The following is a 22,471-nucleotide window of genomic DNA, read 5'->3' as shown; positions in this document are numbered from 1 at the left end:
ACAGAAATAACATTTTATGTATGATTTTTAGGATCAAGGATCCCAGGTTTAGAAGCCCTGCACTAGGCTTTTTTTTTTAAAAAAAAAGATTTTATTTATTTATTTGAGGCGGGGGGAGAGACTTAGAGGGAGAAGCAGACTTCCCACTGAGCAGGGAGCCTGATGTGGGACTTGATCCTGGGACTCCCGGGATCATGACCTGAGCCGAAGGCAGACGCTTAAACCAACCGAGCCACCCAGGTGCCCAGCCCTGCACTAGACTATAGTGAATTCATGCTATGAAGTTTCTTGGTAAATAGCACCATTTGGCTTCCCCTGCCAAAACGCCCATTGGGACATGCACTTTTTACATGGAAACATACAAAGTTCCCCAAGCATGACAGGGTTATACTAGGGTGCAGTGATATTAATGAGTAAAAGTACATTAGTGTCAATGGGGTTATCTCAGCACCAGACACTTCCCATAGTCACTGAATAACACTTTCCATTACATCTATTTTTTCCTTGCTTATTTTTATCTTATCAGTAGAGTATTCCCTGTTATATCTTAACGGTAAAGTATGTCCTATTGAATGGAAAAACCTGATCACAAATCTGCACCCATAATTTGTACCCAGACTGTCCTCTGGGAAATGTGAAGGGCTATCAATTTCTTAGTCCCCAGAACTGGACTTTGCATGGAGGGATGTCCAGTAAATATTTCTACCAACAGACTGACCAAAACACATCCTTGCATATAAAGCAGCATCATTACTACACTTGCGGATGTTTCAGATAAGCTCTCTCTTTATACATTACAGTAAAATGCCAGCTCTTGTAATGAACTAGTACTAAAGCAAACTGCAAGTACCAGGGACACTGCAGAGTTATGCAGTAATGGCACGTATGAAGTCCACCATCACATACATTTCTCTACAGTAACCTGGAAATCACTGTGTCTGCCCAATAGATCTCTTCTTCCACAGTCTGTCTCTTATTATCTGTATTTGAAAAGGAAGTTTCCCAAGTCAAAAAAGTAATTTCAAAGCCTATAGCTGTCTTTGTAACCAGATGGTATATTTTATTGTATTAAATTGATCATCTGTGTGCATTGTCTTTCAATGTCGGATTCCCATTCTTTAAAAGGTTACTAGGAAAATAAGTATTGCTTGATAACTGACTTATATTTTTAACCAATTATTTTTTTGGTTATGGAGGTCCAAGAAAGGACAATGCTAAAACGTGAATTTAAGCTTACTTACTATTACTTTAGTCTGTCTGGTAAACAACTAGTTTAGACTGCTCCAAAAAGTTAGCTATAAAAAACAGAAATATACATTAAATTGGTAATGTATTTAAGAATGTGGTGCGGCTCAAACTGTGGCTCTACGAATAACTATTACACACATAACTAACGATTATAGGGTGTTTTTCATTAATTATCTCACTTAATCCTCCTAATCTACAATGAGATAGTTACCACTCCTAACTACTTGCTATTCTCCAGCTCAGTCAGCTCACCAGGTACTGCTGGAAATGTCCCCCCTTCACCCCACGTCTGCCTGATGATCGCCTAGTTATATACAGTGTCCAGCCCAGTTTCACTCATTGAACGAAGCCCTTTTCGGAACCCTCTCCTCTCCTGTGGAATCAATCCTAGGCTCCTGTCTTTAGGGGAAATCCACTTACAATCATAGATTTGTAGATTTCCTCCTGGTTTTAAAAAAAGTGTACTGGGGGAAAAGAAGTGTACTGAGGGACGCCTGGGTGGCTCAGTTGGTTAAGCATCTGCCTTCGGCTCAGGTCATGATCCAAGGGTTCTGGGATCAAGCCCTGCATTGGGCTCCCCGCTCAGTGGGGAGCCTGTTTCTCCCTCTGCCTGCCGCTTGTGTTCTCTCTCTCTCTGACAAATAATAAATAAAATCTTAAAAAAAAAAAGTGTACTGAGAGATCACCTCCTTAACTACCAATAAGCACTGAAATAATGAAATGAATGCTTCTATTCCCATGTATTTAAGGGTTAAGCTAGGCAGAAACTGAAGGTCTAGGCCTATACTTTAGGCTGCAGACTGAGAGGCAGGAGCCCTGTTTTCAGAAAACAAAAGTTGGAAACTGCAAAGCTTCTATTGCTGAGGGCACACACAATCTACATTATCGTCTTACGAGGGTATATGATGCTTTTTGCCCATTTTTTCTTGTGGGAGTCAGGATGCCTCATTGCAGGAGTTGTGTGGTCAGATATCTTTCCCTCTATGAGTCAGCTGGGAAGTACAGTATGAATATTCCTGTGTGTCCAGGCACCAGGTGCTCCATTTTGTCAACAAGGTGAGATTCACATTATCACTGGCCTGGTAATAGCTAAATTATACCTAATAATTATCACTGGTATTAATATTAAAGCAGACATTTCCTGAGTCCAAATGACTGAATTAGCTAGTAGAGCAAGGAAATAAAAGCCCTGTAAAGCACCGCCTTGTTTCCTAGATCACTAAACCTACAGATGCCTTCCTGGGTCTGGACTTTCTTTTATTATTTCCACATTTCTAATCATTTGAAATTGTTGTTTCTCTTGCCCAATTTAAGGCAAAAATTCTAAAATTCAATGATAGCATTTCCCTATTTTCCTCCACACCCTCTATAGTTGGTTCTAAGGTGTTGGGAACTCCCTATTTGTCTATTTTCCTTAATCAAAGGATTAACCTAACCTAGAGCTTAGGTTGCAGGCCACGCACATTTTCCATCACAGATTGCCCCTTGAAGGATTCATACAGCACCACTACAAATGCTTACATGAACCGAACAGCTCACTTTGCTCACTCATAGGAATCTTGTTCTAGAAACAAATACATAGTCAAAGTACTAAAATTGTTAGAAATTATTTTTGAGACACTGATATACTGGGTTTTATAATTAAAGGAGTATTTCATATTGCATTACTTTCAATATGGATGAGAATATTTTCGAAAACAAAGTATGCAAATTGAGGCATTTGCTAAAAGACTTCTTGGTAGCCTTCTAAAAATGTGTTTTTCTTCCCTCAAGATTCTTAAACCTTGAGGCTGTTTTAAACAATACTGGCATTCTATGGAATGCCAGCTGATGTCTTCCAATCCTTGTGCATGTTCTGATTCTGAGACTTAGAGCCAAAGGAAGCTGCCCAACTGACAAACCAATTGTTAAAGGATGCAAAAGGTCTTAAAAAATGACTTAAATATTACCCTTAAAGACACATCAAAATGAATACTTTGTGTTCTGTGATATTAATCCGCTCTAAAACTTTCTCAAGGCTAAGCCCAACTGGGAAAATAAATCCTTTTCAGAATAAAGGGTGAGATCTGAGTCATGATAAGATTGCAATATAAGGTCAAGGGCAAGGAATCACTTTTCCCAAACCCAATCTGCTATGTGCAACTCACCTTATGGTCTCTATTCTGCAGATATGCCTAAATACCAGGCAGATGTTGAGATAAAGAATCTCTCATTTGTGAGCATTTCTGTCATTATTTTAAAGCTAGAGAATAAAGACCAGCTAAGAGGCGACTCCATAAAAAACAAAAATATTTGCATCTAGGACTCAAATTAATTCTCTTCCTTACGGCATTGAGTTAGGAGAATTAAGGGGTATAAGCTGAAAACCTCTGGTAATTTAGAAAAGGTTCTGGGAGAAAGTCACAAGTTAAGTAAGCGACCACAAAAGTCTCAAAGGTATTGACTGGAAATTTCAAATGGGTCATCACAGTTACCACAAATAACTTATAAAAAGCAATGGCCAATAGATTCCATGGGAAGGGATTACCTTATTAGTCATGTTTAACCTTTTAAGGCATTATCCTTTCTTGAGCGTCTGTATTCATTCAACAAGCACTGAATGTAAACCTGCTTTCTCATCTGTAGTCCATATTATTAAAGAAAGATAATGTTTGACCAGATATTTTCTAGATATCGTAGCCTGTTTAACATTATACTCTGATGCCCCTTGGTAAAACACCGAATGTTTCAACTATGTCAGGTACAATCCTACAGTCATGCTGTCTTAACTTACTCTATTAAGAATTACTGCAATTTCCATAATATTTTAGTATATAATCAATACTAATAGCTTCTTCATTATCGACTAGGGCCAAATGTGGTAAGTGACCTCAAATGTTCTTTTTAGAAGGCATAAAGACAAAGAGCTCTAAATAGGCACCAGCATCTTTTGAAAGGATACCTCAGGGGGCAGGGAAAAAATATTTTTTTCCCTGAAAGTACAGAAGGGGAACTGGGTAGTAGGTAAGGATGAAAGGTTTTCATGGTTGCTAACACGTTAGAGTATGGGTTCTTCCTACCTCTCCCTGACCCTCCCAGCCTACTGTAACAATGAGGATGCTGGTGAGATACTAGCGGACAGGGTCTGACCATACCTTCATGGGTAGGCTCTGGGTCAGGTGTAAGTGAGATGTCATCCAGCTCTCGCAGGCAGAGCCATTCTCCGTCCATAGACACTCGGAATTTGCAAAGGTAGATGGTCTCCATGGCAGCCTGTGTGATCTTGTCAGTGGTGGGGGTTGGCATATCGGTTGGAGGCGTCAGAGCAGACATGATGACTCAGCTGGGACCACAACACACACTCACACACACACACTCACACACACACTCACCCCAACAAAAATAAATAAAACCTCCTCACCAAAAAAACCCAAATCCAAAGCTCTGGAACAAAGGTCTCAAGAAAAGGGGTGGGGGAGATGAAAACAAATCACAAGGAAAAATGCCTATGGTTTAAGAAGCAATTGCTCAAGATGAACAATTCTATACTACCTTTTCTCATAGACAGTTCCTACCACATAGCAAAATAAAATGATGCCTGGTCTTCTCCTAGCTTCTCTCCTTTTATCTTCTCCTCCCTACCCCCTCCTTTTTCAGCTGAGCTATCGGCTTTAAATCCTGCACAGCCGATGCCACCTTAGCTGGCTTTAAAAAACTGGCCTCTGCATGAATAAGTGAAAAATCCTCCTTTGTGCAGAAAAAAAAAATACAAAAAAAAACAAAACAAAACCCAACCCTGAAAAATAAACCAATATTTTCAATTTAGCTTAAAAAAAAAAATCCTGAACTGCAGAAATCACTTCCAGGATCTGCTCAGATGAGCCGGGATGCTGAGTTCTAATAGGATTGGTTGTGCGCAGTAAGCAGGGTGTTGACCAAAATGGCTGACTAATGAACTGAACTGAAAATCCAGGCTCATGTGACCAGCTGCTCTGAACGTGGGGCGAGCAATTCCCAGGATGCTTTATAGATGCTGCTGATGCAGGGAGAGCAATTAGGCTGCTGCTCTCATCCTGTACAACCCACTTCCAGACTCTGCTAGTCAAACTGTGATCAGACATAACACAATGCACATATCCTCATCAATTCCCTCACTCTGGGATTAAAGCGCTGGATAACAGGAAGACAATTAACACTGGGTAATACTCCAGAGGAGAGATGATAAAAGAGCCAGATGAATTTAACAAGTACATAATTCACCTCTAATCTTTACTCTCATATACCTAGCTATTAAAATTCTTTACTCTCTAAAGGTGGTGTTCTAAGAAAAAGCAAAAACAGATTTTCAAGTTAAATATCATACTGTTAGGCATTTATAATTTCCTTCCCCAAGGTACAAAAACCTGACTTTCTAGACTGGACAGAAGTGCAAGAAAAAAACTTGACGGTAAAAAAGCAAAATCCCTTCCAATTAATGGCAACCCCTCCTTTTGATGTTGCTGTATTTACCAAGTTTCTGCATAAAGTATGTATTATGTTTCTAATCAGAAGATAAAACTATGTTTATTTTTAAAAGTCTCTCATTCTAGGGATTTCCTAATTAGAAGGATACCTTGATTTCTGAGAACTAAAAAAAAATTCTCCTTGAGTATTGTATTTTATTTACAATACTTACGCATGCTATGTAACATTTAAATATAATATTAAGGGGCGCCTGGGTGGCTCAGTTGTCAGGCGTCTGCCTTCAGCTCAGGTCATGGTCCCAGGGTCCTGGGATCGAGTCCCGCATCAGGCTCCCTGCTAGGTGGGAAGCCTGCTTCTCCCTCTCCCACTCCCCCTGCTTGTGTTCCCTCTTTCGCTGTGCCTCTCTCTGTCAAATAAATAAAAAAAATAATAAATAAATAAATAAATATAATAGAATATTAAAATTTCATAAATGATTCATCCTAATTTGAGACTGAGCTCAAAGAAAAAAATGCTAAGAACCAGACTCTAGATAAACAGGCATTTCTCAAACTGGTAGAGGGAAAGCAAGCTGGTACAATGTCAAAATGCATATACATATGATTATTTACAATTAGGAAGAAAATTAGCAAGTTATTAAAGAAAACAAAATATCCCAGGTTTATTCATTTCTATTTAAATCTCTTGCACCATTCTCCTACATCTGGACCCAGAGTTATTCATTCATTCATTTATTCATTCAGTAAATATTCACTAAGAGTATTTCACAGGCCAGGCAGCAATCCAGGCACTGGACATGCAGCAGTAAGACAAGATCACCTCTTCAAGGAGGCAGAATTTATGTATCCAAATACTGAACACAAGCCTTCATTTAACGCATTCACATTAATTACAGGTTGATTCCTTTCTAGCCATATACATTTCCATCTTATACATTAAAACCTTAAGCTATGCAATACTTCAAAACCTTATAAGCAGTCATTAAAGCCTTTAAATGAAACTTACACTGAATAGTTCCTGGAATCACAATGCCAAAGAGCCCCGCCTATTTGTACATAGGGCACCAAGACTGTAGGTCACTGATACATTCTTAAAATATAGAATGGTGAAAACAAAACGGAAATCTGAATGCTTTGAGATTTCCTGGGTCCACCAATACCTGAATTGAGCCTGTCACAAACCATGACAATCTTTTTACCAACCAGCCAAGAAGCATTTACTAACCCTGAACAGATAGGGATTGATTACAACACACCAGCGTAACAAGAACACCTAGGTCAAGAAGCAGAGAAACCTGGTTAATAATACTCCTTCCAAAGGTTCTTCTCTCCAAGTAGAAGACACCCGGAGGGAAGCCCAAAGGGAGGGAAAAACCCTGCAGCAGCAGCTAGCCTTGAGTTTCCCTTATCTATCCGTTTGAGGAGGTATTAGCAGTCATTTCAGAAATAAGAATCGTGAGTGAGCAGGAAAACCTGTATTTCCACTCTAAGGCAAACCTTTTTTTTCTCTTTTAAAGATTTTATTTATTTATTTGACAGAGACACAGCGAGAGAGGGAACACAAGCAGGGGGAGTGGGGGAGGGAGAAGCAGGCTCCCCGCGGAGCAGGGAGCCCGATGCGGGGCTCGATCCCACAACCCTGGGATCATGACCTGAGCCGAAGGCAGACGCTTAACAAGACTGAGCCACCCAGGCACCCCTGCTTGCAGGTAAACACCCTTGAATCTTCAGCTTGAACAGTTCCATTGTTCATAAGCAATGAATTTACTATGAAAACAGGCACTATTTGTAAACTAATAAAAATAATTCTAAACATTGTTTAGCGCTGTTTTTACATTTGGGTCTTTACTAGGTAAATATTAGAATGTAAAGGTAACATTAAGTCATAAGTGAGACAAACCTTGGAACTTTTTTCTCATTCGATCCTACCTGTGAATAAAGGCACATATTTATAAGGTAGTTGTGAGGAGGACTGAGGTATAGTCTGTGGCCCTAAAACAGAACTAACAGGCTTAGGTGAAATTCAAATCCAAGGTGATGATCTGAATAATACTATGTTCTAGCTGCTTACACAGCTCAAATTTTCCACACCAAACTTGATCCAAAGTAAATGAGATTCACATGTCAAAGTCAGAAGTCACATTCCTTTTAAAGAATATTTACTCAGCTACTATTATAAGAAAATGACTGGTTTGTCATGCTCAATGTCCGTGTTATACAATGTGGAAAAATTATGACTTAAGGTACCTATCATTTATTAACTCTCTTATCTTCCTTTAGGTGCTTTATAAATACTGTATCAAATCCTCACAAGAATCTTGCAAAAGCAGGTATTGGTATCTCTGCTTTACATACAAAAAAAAAAAAAACAAAAACAAAACAAAGTCGAGCCAAGTCATTGGCCCAAGATCACACAACTAGCAAGCAGTGTATCTGGGATTTCAAGATATGCCTTTGGCGGGGCAGGGGTAGAGAGAGGGGGGAACGGGAGAATCCCACGCAGGCTGTACGTTCCGGACTGAGCCCATCATGTCGGTCTCAATCTCACAACCCGAAGATCACGAGCCGAAATTAAGAGTCAGACGCTTACCCAACTGTGCCCCCCAGGTGCTCCCCAAGATCTGTCTTAATGTCCCCAAACCAAAGTCCACGTTTTCTTTCATACCTTGAAATGTCAGCACGCCAACCCAAGGATTAAATTTTAATTAGGGAAAATAAAAACAAAACAAAAAGCAAAACCAAAATACCACAGGCAACATCCCTATAAAGTTTCCCAAATATGAATTTCAATTTAAGATTCTAGGAGGAGGAAAGTTTTATTAACTTTCACACTTTACAAACCACTTATTCTTATACATTCTAGTTAGGTTTATAATAAGTATTTTCTGAGAAACTGAGAACCGAGCACAGATCTTTCCTGCTGTGTGCTGCAACCAGATTCTTCCTGATCACCGTGAAGGATATACTACTTACTATACCTCCACTCTGAGGAAAAGAGCTGGAAATAACCATCTTAATTGAGTTTCCTCCTCATCCATTAACTTAGTTGGGCATATTAAGAACACTTGATACATTCAGTAGTGTGAAAAGATAAATGAAGGTGGGAATTAATTTCTAAAATGACTTATTCCAGAACATCTTCAAATAGCTAACTTCAATATATAATTTTTTGTTTAAAGATTCTATTTATTTATTTGACAGAGAGAGACACAGCGAGAGAGGGAACACAAGCAGGGGGAGTGGGAGAGGGAGAAGCAGGCTTCCTGCTGAGTGGGGACCCCGATGCGGGGCTCGATCCCAGGACCCTGGGACCGTGACCTGAGCCAAAGGCAGATGCTTAATGACTGAGCCACCCAGACGCCCCTGAATGTATAATTTTAATTCTTAAAAAATATAACCAATATCCATGAAACCATCGCCCAACTGATGAAATGAGCCAACAACTTAAAATTTTGTGCTCCTTCTTTCTTCTGAATTCCTGCCTCCACTTTTGAGGCAATTACTTCTGAATTTTGTGTAAATCATTACCTTACTTTAAAAATATTATTATGAAATATGGATACCTAAACAATATATTTAGCTTCATCTTCTTTTCACTTTATAGAAAGGGCTTCATGCTGTATGAAAGCCTTTCACTTAACATCGCATTTTTAAAGATTCATCCACATTGTAGTGTGCAGCTATAGTTTATCCTTTTGGCTGCTGTATTATAAGGTAATATTCCATTGTATGTGTAAAGAATTTTCTGATCCATTTTCCTGCTGGTGAACACATATGGGTTATTTCTAATTTTTTTTTTTGTTTCAAATGATGTTATTTGGATATAGATAGATTTTCAGAAACAGATTTCTTGTAGGTATGCCAATTCTTTTTGTTTTAAGATTTTATTTATTTATTTGAGAGAGAGAGAGAGAGAGAGCGAGCACAAATGGGGGGAGGGGCAGAGGGAGAAGCAGCCCCCCCGCCCCATCCCAATGAGCAGGGAGCCCGACATGGGGCTCTATCCATCCTAGGACCCTTGAGATCATGACCTGAGCAGAAGGCAGCCACTTGACCAACTGAGTCACCCAGGCTCCCCAGGTATGCCAATTCTTAACAGGTTGGAAGGTAAGTGACCATTTCACTTATTTCTTTTACAGGTAGTTGCCTCCTACTATTGCCTGGTTTCTATTCTGCACATAATGGTGTTTTTTAAAAATGTATCAACTTGTACAACTAAATCAGTTTTAAAGCTCACACGTTCTACTTCCCAAGGATTCCTGGATCACAGTTTTACAATTTAAGAAAAATATCACCCCTATAGCCCCAACATTTTACTAGTTGCTATTAGTACAGAAGGGTTTCTTTGATAAATCATCATCATGATGACATTGGTGAAAGGGCCAGATGTTCCTGCTAAATTATAAGATTTTTTTTTTTCTGAGAGAGAGAAGAGAGAGAGTGCGCGGAGTAGGGGGGTAAGGGGAGGGGATAGAGGGAGAAAGAATATTAATCAGACTCCACGCCCAGCATGAGCCTGACAACACAGGGCTCCATCTCATGACACTGAGATCATGACCAGAGCCGAGATCAACAGTCCAAGGCTTAACCAACTGAGCCACACAGGCGCCCCTAAATTATAAGATTATTCAGTTGAACAATCATGATTTTTTCACATGCTCCAGTCCTCCCTCCCTCTCACTTCCTTCCCTCTCTCAGACAAAAATCTATTATGTCCACCTCTAATGCTGAGATTTCTACAGTTTTAGGTTTTTAACATTTGAAAGACTCAGTACTACTTTGCAGATATTAACTGAGGATGGTAATTAGTACTATAAAATGATTATACCTGAGAAGCTGAGTTATCATTATTTTGTTTAGAAATAAACACCACCAGGAGTATTATAATGCATAATCTTTTCACTTGTTAAAAATAACCAGCATAAGACTAGAATTAACTCCCACCTTAACAAAAATCGATTTCATGGCTAAGTACCATAGGCAATGATTTACAGATGTAAAACTACCAGCAACTTATTAGGTGATCTTGGGAAATTTATCCTGCTCTTGTCCTAATTTACTCAGCTGTAAAACTAAATAACTAGCTTCACAAAAGTCATGGGCTCGTTGAGAATGTTGCCTGTTTTGCACACCTTTATACATCCGCTTAAAACAGTACCTACCAAATATCAGAGTCTTAACAGACACTTGGTATAGATATGTAACTCCAAAGCACTCTATATTCTTGCAATTGTATATTTTCACCCTCCTATTTCACCTTAACCATGAAAACCTCCAACTTTGACAAAATCAAGCTGTATTTATGCCCCAACAAACAAGTCATTCTAACAGTCTTTATTCATTTGTACATAACATTCATTAATTTAATATGCACAGGGCACCTATGTGTTAGTCACTAGAGACATGAAAAACAAGGTAATAAACAAGAAACAGGCAATTACAGGTGTTTAAGAAATTCCTAAGTCCTTGTCACACAGATGGCTATTCAGTGTTGTTTACAACCATAACTATTTTCTCTATCAAAGAGAGAATTTTTCTCTATCAAATCAGTGACTTGTGAACTTCACATTCATTTATTCACTTAGCAAGCAGAGCTTTGCTGAGTAGAATGAGAAACTAGAGGGGTGCTGCTGTCTGAAAAGGAGCCTTCAGTTTAGGATGGGATTCCAGTGGTGGAGGTGATGAAGGAAGCTGTGAGCATGTGGACTCTAGAGCCAGAATGCCCAAAGTGAACACTAGATCCACCACTTAGGAGCTCAGTAACCTTGGCAAATTACTTGTTTCTGTGCCTGCTTCTTCAATGACAAATGGGGATATAATATTAATTACTTCAGAGTTAAAAGAAGTAATGTAAATAAAATGCTCAGCATAGCACTTTGCACAAAGTAAGCAGTCCGTAAATACCAGCCATTATCATCACTGTTAGTGCTTGAGAATTGAGGGGGGTAAAAAACCCCATGCTATCACCACATGAAATTTAAGTCAGGAAGGACGAAAGCTCACGGGACTGAGGTAGGGAAAGTGAAAAGGAAATGTGAGCAAAGGGTATGCTGGGGCATCTCTCAGGCCTTGAGGAGGGAAGAAGAGATGGGTCAGAGTTTTACCAACCATTCATATCAGATGACCAGATTTCTTAAGTTCATCAAGAAGGCAGAGGAAACAGATGTGTATGTCTCTCGAGTCCCTAAAGACATTTAAAGTTAGAGGAACCACACTCTAAAAGACAGCATCCTCAAACAACTTCTGCTTTCTGCATGCCTCTTGCTGTTGGTGAGAATCTCTCTTCTCTGTTTCACAGTGTTTCAAACTTTCCCAGCTCTGCCCCACCTTCCATGCCTCCCCTTCTGACACTTGTTGCTGTCCAGTCTATTTGGTATGGGGCAACTGTAGAACCAGCCAGTCACAAAGATGGGCCCTGAAAACAGGGTTACCACCTTGGCCAGCAGCCCTCGCCTGGTGTTTTAGGAAGACCATGAACCTTTCATAATTATTCAGACGTAGCTATGGGGGGGGGGACACCATATTGATACCCTCTCAAGTACGACTGCTTTTAAAACTCTAAAAGCATTTCCTTTCTCATAATTTCAAGCTGTGCTTATGATACGCTCCTGACTTCTCAAAATAAATGTTAAAGCTCATAGTTGAGCCACTTTATACTATAGGAAGAAGTTTCCATAATAAGGTTTAGGTGGAAATATAACAGTTGTGATATCCTGCAAAATTCATTAAAATGGGATTCCTTAGGGCGCCTGCCTGGCTCAGTGGGGAACATGCGAATTCTCGATCTTGGGGTTGTGAGTTCAAGCCCCACATTGGGTGTAGGGCTTACTTAAAAAAATAAATAAAATAAATGGATTCTTTTATTTATGATGGCTACATGTTACCTTTTGTACAATGATAAACCAGCAGTTATGTCTTTTAGGCAACTCTCTTATTTAAGGAATTTCCAAAAATATTAGATAACAAGGAGATACCATCCAGTTAATTCTGCTACACTCTCACCATCATCCTCCCAGACTTTTTACTATCTATAACCTACACTAGAAAAATATGTTCTCTCAGCTCCTTTGTAAGATTCTACTTTTTTTTTTCTTTTTTTTTTTTTAAAGATTTTATTTATTTATTTGAGAGACAGAGAGAGAAACAGCATGAGAGGGGAGAGGGTCAGAGGGAGAAGCAGGCTCCCCGCCGAGCTGGGAGCCTGATGTGGGACTCGATCCCAGGACTCTGGGATCATGACCTGAGCCGAAGGCAGTCGCTTAACCAACTGAGCCACCCAGGCGCCCAAGATTCTACTTCTTTAACATAGATTTCTGTTAAAAGCCAAACAAAAAGGAAAAAAAGACAAGATAGAATAAGTCAGGTGAATATGTTTTGAGGACAATATTAGTCTTTTAGTCCAAAAAGTTGCTTTCTTTGCCACATTTCCTCTGCTCTCTCTCAGCAAATTTTACTGCCTTCTACCTAAACTGATTTGAGGGAGCAGACAGTGATTAAGAACATGAACTGTAGTATCACACTATGCAGCTGTGTGCAGATATTAGATATTAGATATTAGATGCTCTGGAGTTCTAAACTCCAGTTCTGGTAGTCACCAACTTACAATTAAATACTGTCTGAAGATGCTACATTTCTGAAGGCTTTTTCTTTTTTTTTTTTTAGGAGTGATTATATCTGCCCTTTGACAAAATAGCATTTAATGGATCAGATAGCGATTCTTAATCCATGTTAAAGCATAATGCTTTCTGGGGGCGCCTGGGTGGCTCAGTCGTTAAGCATCTGCCTTCAGCTCGGGTCATGATCCCAGGGTCCTGATCGGCGGGAAGCCTGCTTCTCCCTCTCCCACTCCCCCTGCTGTGTTCCCTCTCTTACGTTCTCTCTGTCAAAAAAAAAAAAAAAGCATAATGCTTTCTGGAAGACTATTAATTGATGAAAAAAGAAGACACAAAAACAGAAATGTCCATGGAGGATAAATTAAGATCAATGAATAAATATATACATACACACAATAATATATATACATGTGCATGTACATCTATATTTTTATATTGTATGTGTATAAACTAGACATACAACTATTTTTCTTCCCTTACTTATTCCTGCGTTTATACATAAATGAGAAAGTTCCTTCCCCAAATCATGGATTCTTAAAGTGCATCTGTGAGAAAGTGCATCTGTGAATGTTTCCAGAAGCCTCATTCTCTGCACTTTCCTGGGCCCAACCAAGGTATTCACTGTTAGGTATACTCAACTTCAAAGTGGGTGGTCAGAGTAATGCTCTCAGGCTTTCCCACCTTTTTTCTTCTTTCTATTCTTCTCTTAGCCCCTTCCACCATCTCAAAACAGCACATACAAATACTGAAAGAAAGCTGCTGCTTTGATGAGTGGAACCTTCTTTTTTTTTTGGAACACTGCTGTAATTAGAAAAGACAAGGGCAGAGATGTAGGTTATTTGCATGTCACTGTCATAAACATCAATGTTTGCTATAGCTCTGGGAGTTGGAAGAAGAAATGAGTAACCGTCAATGGAAGCTGATAACTCTGTACACAGCAGGGGTGCCTCTTCCCTCCAACCAAGAAGCCACCTCTGACTTATCCTGTCCATCCACGAGAAGACTTCAAAAGTTAGGGTGAAAAAGGCAGCCATTAAAAGTATTGCACCATGATGGACTCTGAAAAACAAACTGAGGGTTCTAGAGGGGAGGGGGGGAGGGGGATGGGTTATCCTGGTGATGGGTATTGAGGAGGGCACGTTCTGCATGGAGCACTGGGTGTTATGAACAAACAATGAATCATGGAACACTGCACCAAAAACTAATAATGTAATATATGGTGATTAACATAACAATAAAAAAATAAAAAAAAATAAAAAAAAAATAAAAGTATTGCACCATGGCATGAAAGTGGCTCCTTCATATATAATTTATGAGAAATTGGTGTGGAAGGTCCTATACAAGGGGGAAAAGGCCTCATGAAATATGGATATATACATGTCTGTGAATGCATGCAAAAGTTATGGAAGAAAGCTCACCAAGCTCAAAAGTGATATCCTCTGAAAAGAAATGGGTTGGGGGTTCCCCCCGCAAGAGGAAAGTGCACTTTGTACTCAATGTACTCTTTCATGGTAAAGATTTAAACAATGAGAAGATTTATATGTTACTTGTAATTTTTATAAATCAAGTATTTTTTAAAAACATGGAGATTTAAAAGCTAGAAGCATAAAAATTTAGCAGATTAGCACTCCAAGACTCAGAAAGTGACATGATCCAACAAGGCACATCAGAAGCCTTCTTTCATATTGCTTTGAGCATGCTGAATATTTTATGGATATTATATCTAGCAGGATTTTACATTGAAACAGTATACCTCACGAACCTGAAAAGTTTAGGCTACTTCCCCTGCACACATTTTTGCTATTCTTTACCAGTGTCATTCGGAACAAAGCTTCTGAACTCAAATGTAAAGGTTAATTTTTAAAATCTCTGTATACAGTTAAGATTTCTAAAATAAAGATGACAATACCTCAAAATTATTATATATTATGCACTTTTGGCAAATACATTAGCAAGAGTTAAAAACTGGGTGTTGAGGAGGCAAATATTCACTGGGTGTTGTTGACGCTGAATCCAAGTACTGTCCTGGTAACTGAAATGAGAAATCTTTTTAAAACTGTTTTGTCTGAGGTTGCTCAAGTCAACGGCCAGGAGACTCAGAGTTCTGATTAATATCCAAGTACATCACAGAAAGTAATATTGCACTGATCACAAAGAAATATTGTAATTAATATACAGAGTATTCCTTTTTCCTAGTATGCGTGTGTTCTGAAGTATAAAATAACAAGGTAAAAATAAAAACTCAAAACAAGAACGACTTCAATACATCTACTACTGTTGTAAGGTAGACTAAGAGATCACAGGTACAAAACTTCAGCTTTAAGTCTTCCATTCCTGATCTTGACCATGCTTAGGCCCTAATTTTCTAACAATACTTAAAAAAAAACAAAGCCAACCCTTAATAGGAAGAAGAATCAAATAAATTAACCTAAATCCAGATAATCCCCACAAATGACACTGGCCAACAATTCAAATTTCTTCTGTCAAACTTTGTACCACAACTGTTAAGAGGTACAAAGAACTGATAGAAGTGTTTTCACTCTATAGTGATGTAGTTGATAGGCAGATTACACAGAAATAAAATTTTAAGGAGAAAAAAGAGGCTCCTAGAAACTAGGAAAGTTTCTAGGCAAACTAGAAAGCAGATTCCTTAGAAAACAGAAAGAAATGTGAATATTCTTATCTCTACCTCTTCTGCTTACTAAAGGACTAATTTCTATCTTGATTAGACACTCCCATCTGGAGATTAGCACAGACCACCCCAACACACAAACTATGGTTTCACTAAGACTGTTAGGCAGTGGTCAGTGTTGGCCCTCTTTCTAGGTAATACAGAAAAGGTGACACTGGACTACCACCTCCAGCTGAATCCAATGGCCCCTAAGCTAGGAGAACCATGCCACCAGTTTCCAAAGTCTGGGGTTTGCTTAAAGAGGACAGGGTTGGTAGGCAAGGAATCTGGATCAACTTCATTCCTTCTCTAAGGCTGTTACTTGGAACAGATCACTCAATAATACTGATACGTAGCTTTATCTGAAAACGTAGTATCATATCTCACAGAGATGTGAGGATTAACTCTGATACTCACAGCACATGCACACAGAAAATATTCGACTAATGTTAATCTTCTCATAGGGGATGGACCGGGGGGTAGAAAAGGCAAAGTCAGGATTTCTTGGTTGTGTAGAGCAGTTAAAAGGTTTGTTGCAGTGATCAAAGAAATCTCTAGCTCTATCTCTAGGAGAGATTCCCTCATCCCCTTAAGCAAGTTTCTCCCCCTTTTCTTTTTTTTCTCCCCCTTTTCAGAATTCATACAGGAAAGTATTTGACATTTATAGCACGCCTTGTATCTTTTTTTTTTTTTAAGATTTTATTTATTTGACAGAGAGAGACACAGCGAAAGAGGGGACACAAGCAGGGGGAGTGGGAGAGGGAGAAGCAGGCTTCCCACAGAGCAGGGAGCCCGATGTGGGGCTCGATCCCAGGACTCTGGGATCATGACCTGAGCCGAAGGCAGACGCTTAATGACTGAGCCACCCAGGCGCCCCGCACGCCTTCTATCTTCCGCCACATTTTCATACTGTAAGACCTGTCTTGTTAAACCAGATTTAACACTCTCCAAGTCTTTCTATACACATTGCCTTACTCTAGGGTCCCGCTCAGGGCAAGTAGCAATAAACATCTGTTGACTGATAAAGCACAAAGTGGGGTCCGCTGCAATGAGAGGCCTCCCCCATCCGTGCTATTAAAAGGTGGAGGCCTCTCCCTGCCAAACGCTACAATCTCGGGAGGGGCCCTTCCAAAGCCACACATTCCCTTTTCGTCGTCTCGGGCACTGTTCCTGATTTCTCTTCTCAATCGGGGGACACATCTGTGATATCTACGGGTGTGGCGAGAATGCTGGTAAAAATTTTAGTGGTACAACTGAGGCAGCCGGGCGGCAGCGGCGCCGCAGCCACACCTACTCCGCGGCCGCGGCGCCGGGAGCCCGCAGAAGGCGGGCCCACTGCGCTGCCGGGTCTCTGGGCGCCGCCCCCTCCTCGGCCTCTCTCTGGAAGGCTCCCAGCTTGGGACCCGGGGCTGGGACCGGGGAGCACGTGGGAGGCTGGCGAGAACGAGCGCCCGGCCCAGGAGGGGAGGGGAGGCCCAGCGGGAGCCCGCGGCCTGGGGAGACTCGGAGGTAAACAGTCCGGCGCCCGGACCGCGGCAGTTCCCCCTCCCTCCCCCTTCCCGGCCGAGTCCCCCCTTCCCGCCGCCACTCACGGTGCTTGCCGCCGCCGCCGCTCGGGTAGCTCAGCAGTAGGAAGGGCAGCGGGGAGCCCGGCGACGGCGGGGTCCTCCAGGAGCGCTGTTGCTGCTGCGGCGGCGGGCGCGCTGTGAAGCCGGCGCCTCCATCGCCCGGGTAGAGCAGGAAGAAGGGGGCGGTCACCGGCGAGCCAGGCTCCGACTGCCCGGCGGGGGAGGCCAGCGGCGGCCCCGCCTCGCCCTCTCGGTCCGCGCCCCCGGCTGGAGCGCGGCGCGGCTCCTCCAGCAGCTGCTCCCCGCCCCTCGCCGGCTCCTCGCTGCAACTTTCCGCGCTGGCGGTGGGCGGCGGCGAGGTCTCAGCCATTCTCGCTCCTTCCTTCGCCGCCGTCTTCGACTCGCTCCCGGGGCCGGGCAGGGGAGAGGAGGGTCACGGCGGCGAACCGCCGCCTCGTCCCCGTCCGCGACGCCGCCGCCACCTTTCTCCTTGGCCGCGGGCCGGCGACGAGGCTCCGCCGCGGTCCGAGCCAGCTGGAGCGACGGCTCCGCCCGACGGCGCGGTCTCCTTACCGGCCGCCTCCTCCCGCCCCGGCCCCCGCCCAGCGGCGCGGCTCCCCTAGGGGGCGGCGTCCTCCTCTTCCCACTTCCCACCTTCCGCTTCCCTCCTCGGGCGTTGACCTCCCTCCCGACCCTGGGGGAGGAGACGGCGCCCAATGCCGCGTCCTTACCCGCCCCCGGCCCGGCCCTCTTAAGCCGTCAGGTGTGTTTGGCCGCCGGGGCTTGAAAGGTGGGAGACCTGGCGAAATAGCGGCGTTTTTCTGTGTTGCTGCCTAACTGCCGTAGCACGGAGGTACAAAGATCTGGGTGGGAGAAGAGGCGAAAGCTAATTTTAAAAAGGAACCTCCCTCGCCCCGGGTATTGAACTGTACCATTTGCCTTTCACACACTAGAACTTTAACGGTTGATTCACGGTTTTGATTCCCGAGCTTTTTATGTGAGAAACTAGAGGTGGGTGTCTTCCTTCTACCACCTCTTTTGTTCCCCGTCTTGTGCGCCGTATAGAAATCTTGTCTTTGCTTTGACTTCAGCTCCCTGGTTCTCTGGTGTTCTGGGTGCGCGTGAGTGCATTTTAAGCTACACGGATTAGAATTTGTACGACAAGCGTCTATGATAGGTCGACAGTTTTCACTTTCATTGTGCTTGTGTCTCGCTAGTAATTGGCCGCTGTTGCTTTATTTTGAATGTTTGAATCAATGATTACTGACCCAGTAATTCCCATAAGTAAACAGTTCTTTCTCTGATAAAGACATTTTCCAGTTATGATTCTGTGGAACCTGCCCCCGTATTTCCTAGCAGATTAGCTTCGTGTTCAGGTTGCAAAATGCTGGCATAGAATCCATGTTGATTAAAAATCACTGTTGTGGAACATTTTTGTCTACTTTTCTCTTTTTCTGGTCTGCCTTTCCCTCTGTAAAGGAAGTTATACTTCTCTAGGAAAATAAGCCTTTTTATTGTTATTATTCTCTGAAAATCACCCTTGAAATTATAAGGAATTAACATGAAACTTCTAATACTATCTTTCACCAAAACTTTTAAACAAAAAGTATTTTAGGAGAAGTGTTTAGGAGAGGCTAACTTCAAGGAGCCTGACAGTTTCTTAGTAGCTTTTCGGCTTCTGGCATTACCGTGACCTGTTGATCCCAGCGCGGCTGCCTACTTAGTAAGTCCTGAGGGAGTACTGAGCCAGGATTCCTCTTTTGTAACAATTACTATATTACTTATGCATAGAGATGTTGTGGGGATTAAATAAGAAATAGTCGTAAAGCCTTCAAGACAAGATCTGGTATAGGGTAAAGTATTATTAGTATATTTTATCACTGTGTCAAAACAGCATATAACTTTCAGTAATAAAGTCAACTGAGGAAAAAAAAAATTTGTCATCATGTATTTAGCATTTGGGGAGGTCGTTTGGCCTTTTTATTTCAGTCTTGGGGAGGGTGAGAGTCTTGATAAAAAAAAACATGGTTGCCTTTTAGGAATTACAAACTAAAATACCTTGAGGAGAAAAACTAAAAGATTCCAGGTGTATTATATGGTTTTAATGTCCATCCTTAACTGGATCTTTCACCTTGTTTTTGCATTCAGAAAATTTTATGTATCTTTATAGCTCCTTCACAGACATGTTTTGCAATGTTTCAGCAAAGAATTTGACAAGAATATACACTTACTCCATTGAAGGTAAGAAGAAAAGAGCGGAGTCCTCACAGATCACAATCAGCCAAGGAAGTCACCGAGTTAAAGTACAAAATGTTATCTAGTCTAAATTGCCAGCTTTCTCCTTTCTAGTTAGCCAAGATCCCTATAGGTATTAGAAACATTGACATGCTGTGGAATCTTGCAGTGTAATTGTTTTTTTTGTGTGTGTGCCTCTCTGCATTTAAAAGCAGTTCTATTTATGTTTTATGTCATTAAGTGGCAGTGTAATGAAACCAGCTGAAATATGAGTTCTTTAAAATTTATAGGTAAGGCTATTTATGAGCCTTTCCTTTAAAGGTGGATGGTACTCCACGTTCCTAGCTGCTTATGCTTTTAGCTTTTGGATCAAGGATATGATCACAGCTCTGCATAAGCTTCAGTGCAATAAGGGTTGATTCAGCTGCTACATACATTTAAGGAAGCCAAGAGTATATAAAAACAAGCCTGAACATGTTGCTTCTTGAAAATTCACAGAATATTTTACTATTCTGTTTTAAAGTGACAAAATCCAAGCCACTATAAGAATCAAGCTTTATTAATTTTCTTGTGAAATAAGCAAGAGATGCTTTTCAACTTAGCTTCATTTTGTTTTTAGTTATCCATCTTTGGTTTTTTGAAATCCTTTGGTGATCTTAAGGATGGGCCCTTAGAACATGCGACAAAATTTTTTAGAGATCAATGTCATGGATGTACTTTTAGCATAAGCTTTTTAGAGCTGTGGTGAGAGAAAAACTACTACTTGGGAATGGTTGGAACTTTTTTTTTTTTCTTTTTCAGTGTAGTGTATAGGCTTATTATGATTCTAACATAATGGTTTTCCATGCTCATGGCTGGCTCAGAAGAGAGGGCAACTCATGATCTTGGGGTCATGAGTTCAAGCCCCATGTTGAATGTAGAGATTACTTAAATAAATAAAACTTAAATAAATAAGGGTGCCTCGGTGGCTCAGTTGGTGAGGTGTCTGCCTTCGGCTCAGGTCATGATTCCAGGGTCCTGGAATCAAGCCCCACATCGGGCTCCCTGCTTGGCGGGAAGTCTGCTTCTCCCTCTTACTCTCCCTCTGTGCTCTCTCTCTCAAATAAATAAAATCTTTTAAAATAAAATAAAATAATGGTTTTCTTGAGCTGTTTTTCATTGTGTGGTACTTGGGAAAAGACTTATTTGAAAACTAAACACTCAATTTAAGATTTTATGTTTAACTTCTGATTTTAATAAATGCAGAAATTTGTTTATACCGATTAGTTAATATAACTAATATTAATTAGTTAATATACTGATTTTAATAAATGCAGAAATTTATTTATACTTCAGTGTGAAAGCTCTCTGTAGAGTCCACTGTCCTTTACTTTTGAATCACAAGGTTTTGATGACTGTTATTGACTTATTTTTGCAAAACATTAATTACAAAAATACTTAGTCAATATATATGTCCTCTCCATGTTTATTTTCTCTGTAAAACTCTTAGAAATATAAGCATTACTCTTTTTTTTTTTTAAAGATTTATTTATTTATCCCAGAAAGAGAGAGTGCAGCAGGCAGGGGCAGAGGGAAAGGGAGAGAAAGAATCCTTGGGCAGACTCCCCACTGAGTGTAGAGCCCAACAAGGGTCTCCATCCCAGGACCTGGATGGAGACCATGACGTCATAGCCATAATTGAGAGCTGGGCACTTAACTGAGCCACTTAGGTGCCCCTATAAGCACTACTCAATACAATATTCTTAATGAGATTACACTGCACTCTTAAGACATATACTTATCTTCAGCAATGTATTTAACCTAGGTCAAACAATGGCAGTTTTCTTTGGGTGGAAGAAATGATGTATTTTTCCTTTTTTCCACTTTCCTGTATTTGCAAATAGTCTATGATGAAGGCATTACCTTTATAATAGAAAATAAAACATGTTGAGGGATGATTTTGATTAATAGTTTGATAATTATATCTTTTTAATGAAATTCTACTAACAGCAAAGAGCAAAGTGGTGTTCCTTAATGTTTACTGTGGAGAAGTAGAGTTCAGCAGGCTTATGCTAGAGAAGCTTATGGTATTTTGTGTCAGCTTGGAATTTTAATATCTCAATAGTGTTGCTGAAACTATTTGGCTGTTCAGTTTTCTGACCTTCTATGACTTTATTCACTGTTTATTCCACTTCTCATGCATTCATCAAATTCTCTTCTAAATTTTTGTCAAATCTGTTGCTTAATTTGTTTTCTCTGCTTTAATTAAAATCTTTTCTTGCTTGTATTATTGCAAATGACTCCTAGCTGGTTTTCCTGCCTCTATTTTTAATCTATTCCAATTCCATTGCTCTACAGCAGTTAGAATGAGTAATTAACTTATCTGAAGGTTGATCTAATTATGTCGCATAGATTCTTAAAAACCTTGCTTGTCTCCTCCATATCTGGGATACAGTCTAAAGTCTTTCATGATCTAACCCCTCCCTACCTTTCTAATATTATCTTCCAACCTTGTTTCCCCCTTGTTGCCTTTGGATAAACATTTTATTTGAGAGAGAGAGAGAGAGCACAAGCAGGGAGAAGGGCAGAGGCAGAGGGACAAGCAGACTTCCTACTGAGCAGGGAGCCGGATGTGGGGCTTGCACTCAGGACCCTGGAATCATGACCTGAGCTGAAGACAGACGCTTAACCAACTGAGCCACCCAGGCGTCCCTG

General features: G+C 40.9%; 1 protein-coding gene across 14 annotated transcripts in view; it reads right to left on the bottom strand.

Annotated features, from left to right (window-relative positions):
- Positions 1-18,180, bottom strand: part of RUFY3 (RUN and FYVE domain containing 3) — a 77,447-nt gene extending 59,267 nt beyond the window's left edge. For 3 of the 14 annotated variants that reach the window (XM_025887800.2, XM_025887806.2, XM_025887808.2), the window contains exon 1: positions 17,567-18,179. In XM_025887800.2, coding sequence (XP_025743585.1) covers positions 17,567-17,912 — 346 coding nt within the window. In that variant the 5' untranslated portion in view covers positions 17,913-18,179. Of the gene's footprint in view, positions 1-1,241; positions 1,296-2,769; positions 2,813-4,382; positions 5,264-17,566 lie in introns of those variants that run through there. The other 11 variants (XM_073891765.1, XM_073891767.1, XM_025887807.2 and 8 more) reach the window with 11 other exon arrangements.
- Between the last annotated feature and the right edge of the window lie 4,291 nt (positions 18,181-22,471).

This window comes from Callorhinus ursinus, unplaced genomic scaffold, assembly GCF_003265705.2.
Source record: "Callorhinus ursinus isolate GAN/ISIS: 27379988/994484 unplaced genomic scaffold, GSC_fseal_2.0 scaffold4, whole genome shotgun sequence".
NCBI classification, from domain to species: domain Eukaryota; kingdom Metazoa; phylum Chordata; class Mammalia; order Carnivora; family Otariidae; genus Callorhinus; species Callorhinus ursinus.
The sequence above is the reverse complement of the archived record's forward strand: the minus strand, read 5'-3'. Positions and strand labels throughout refer to the sequence as shown.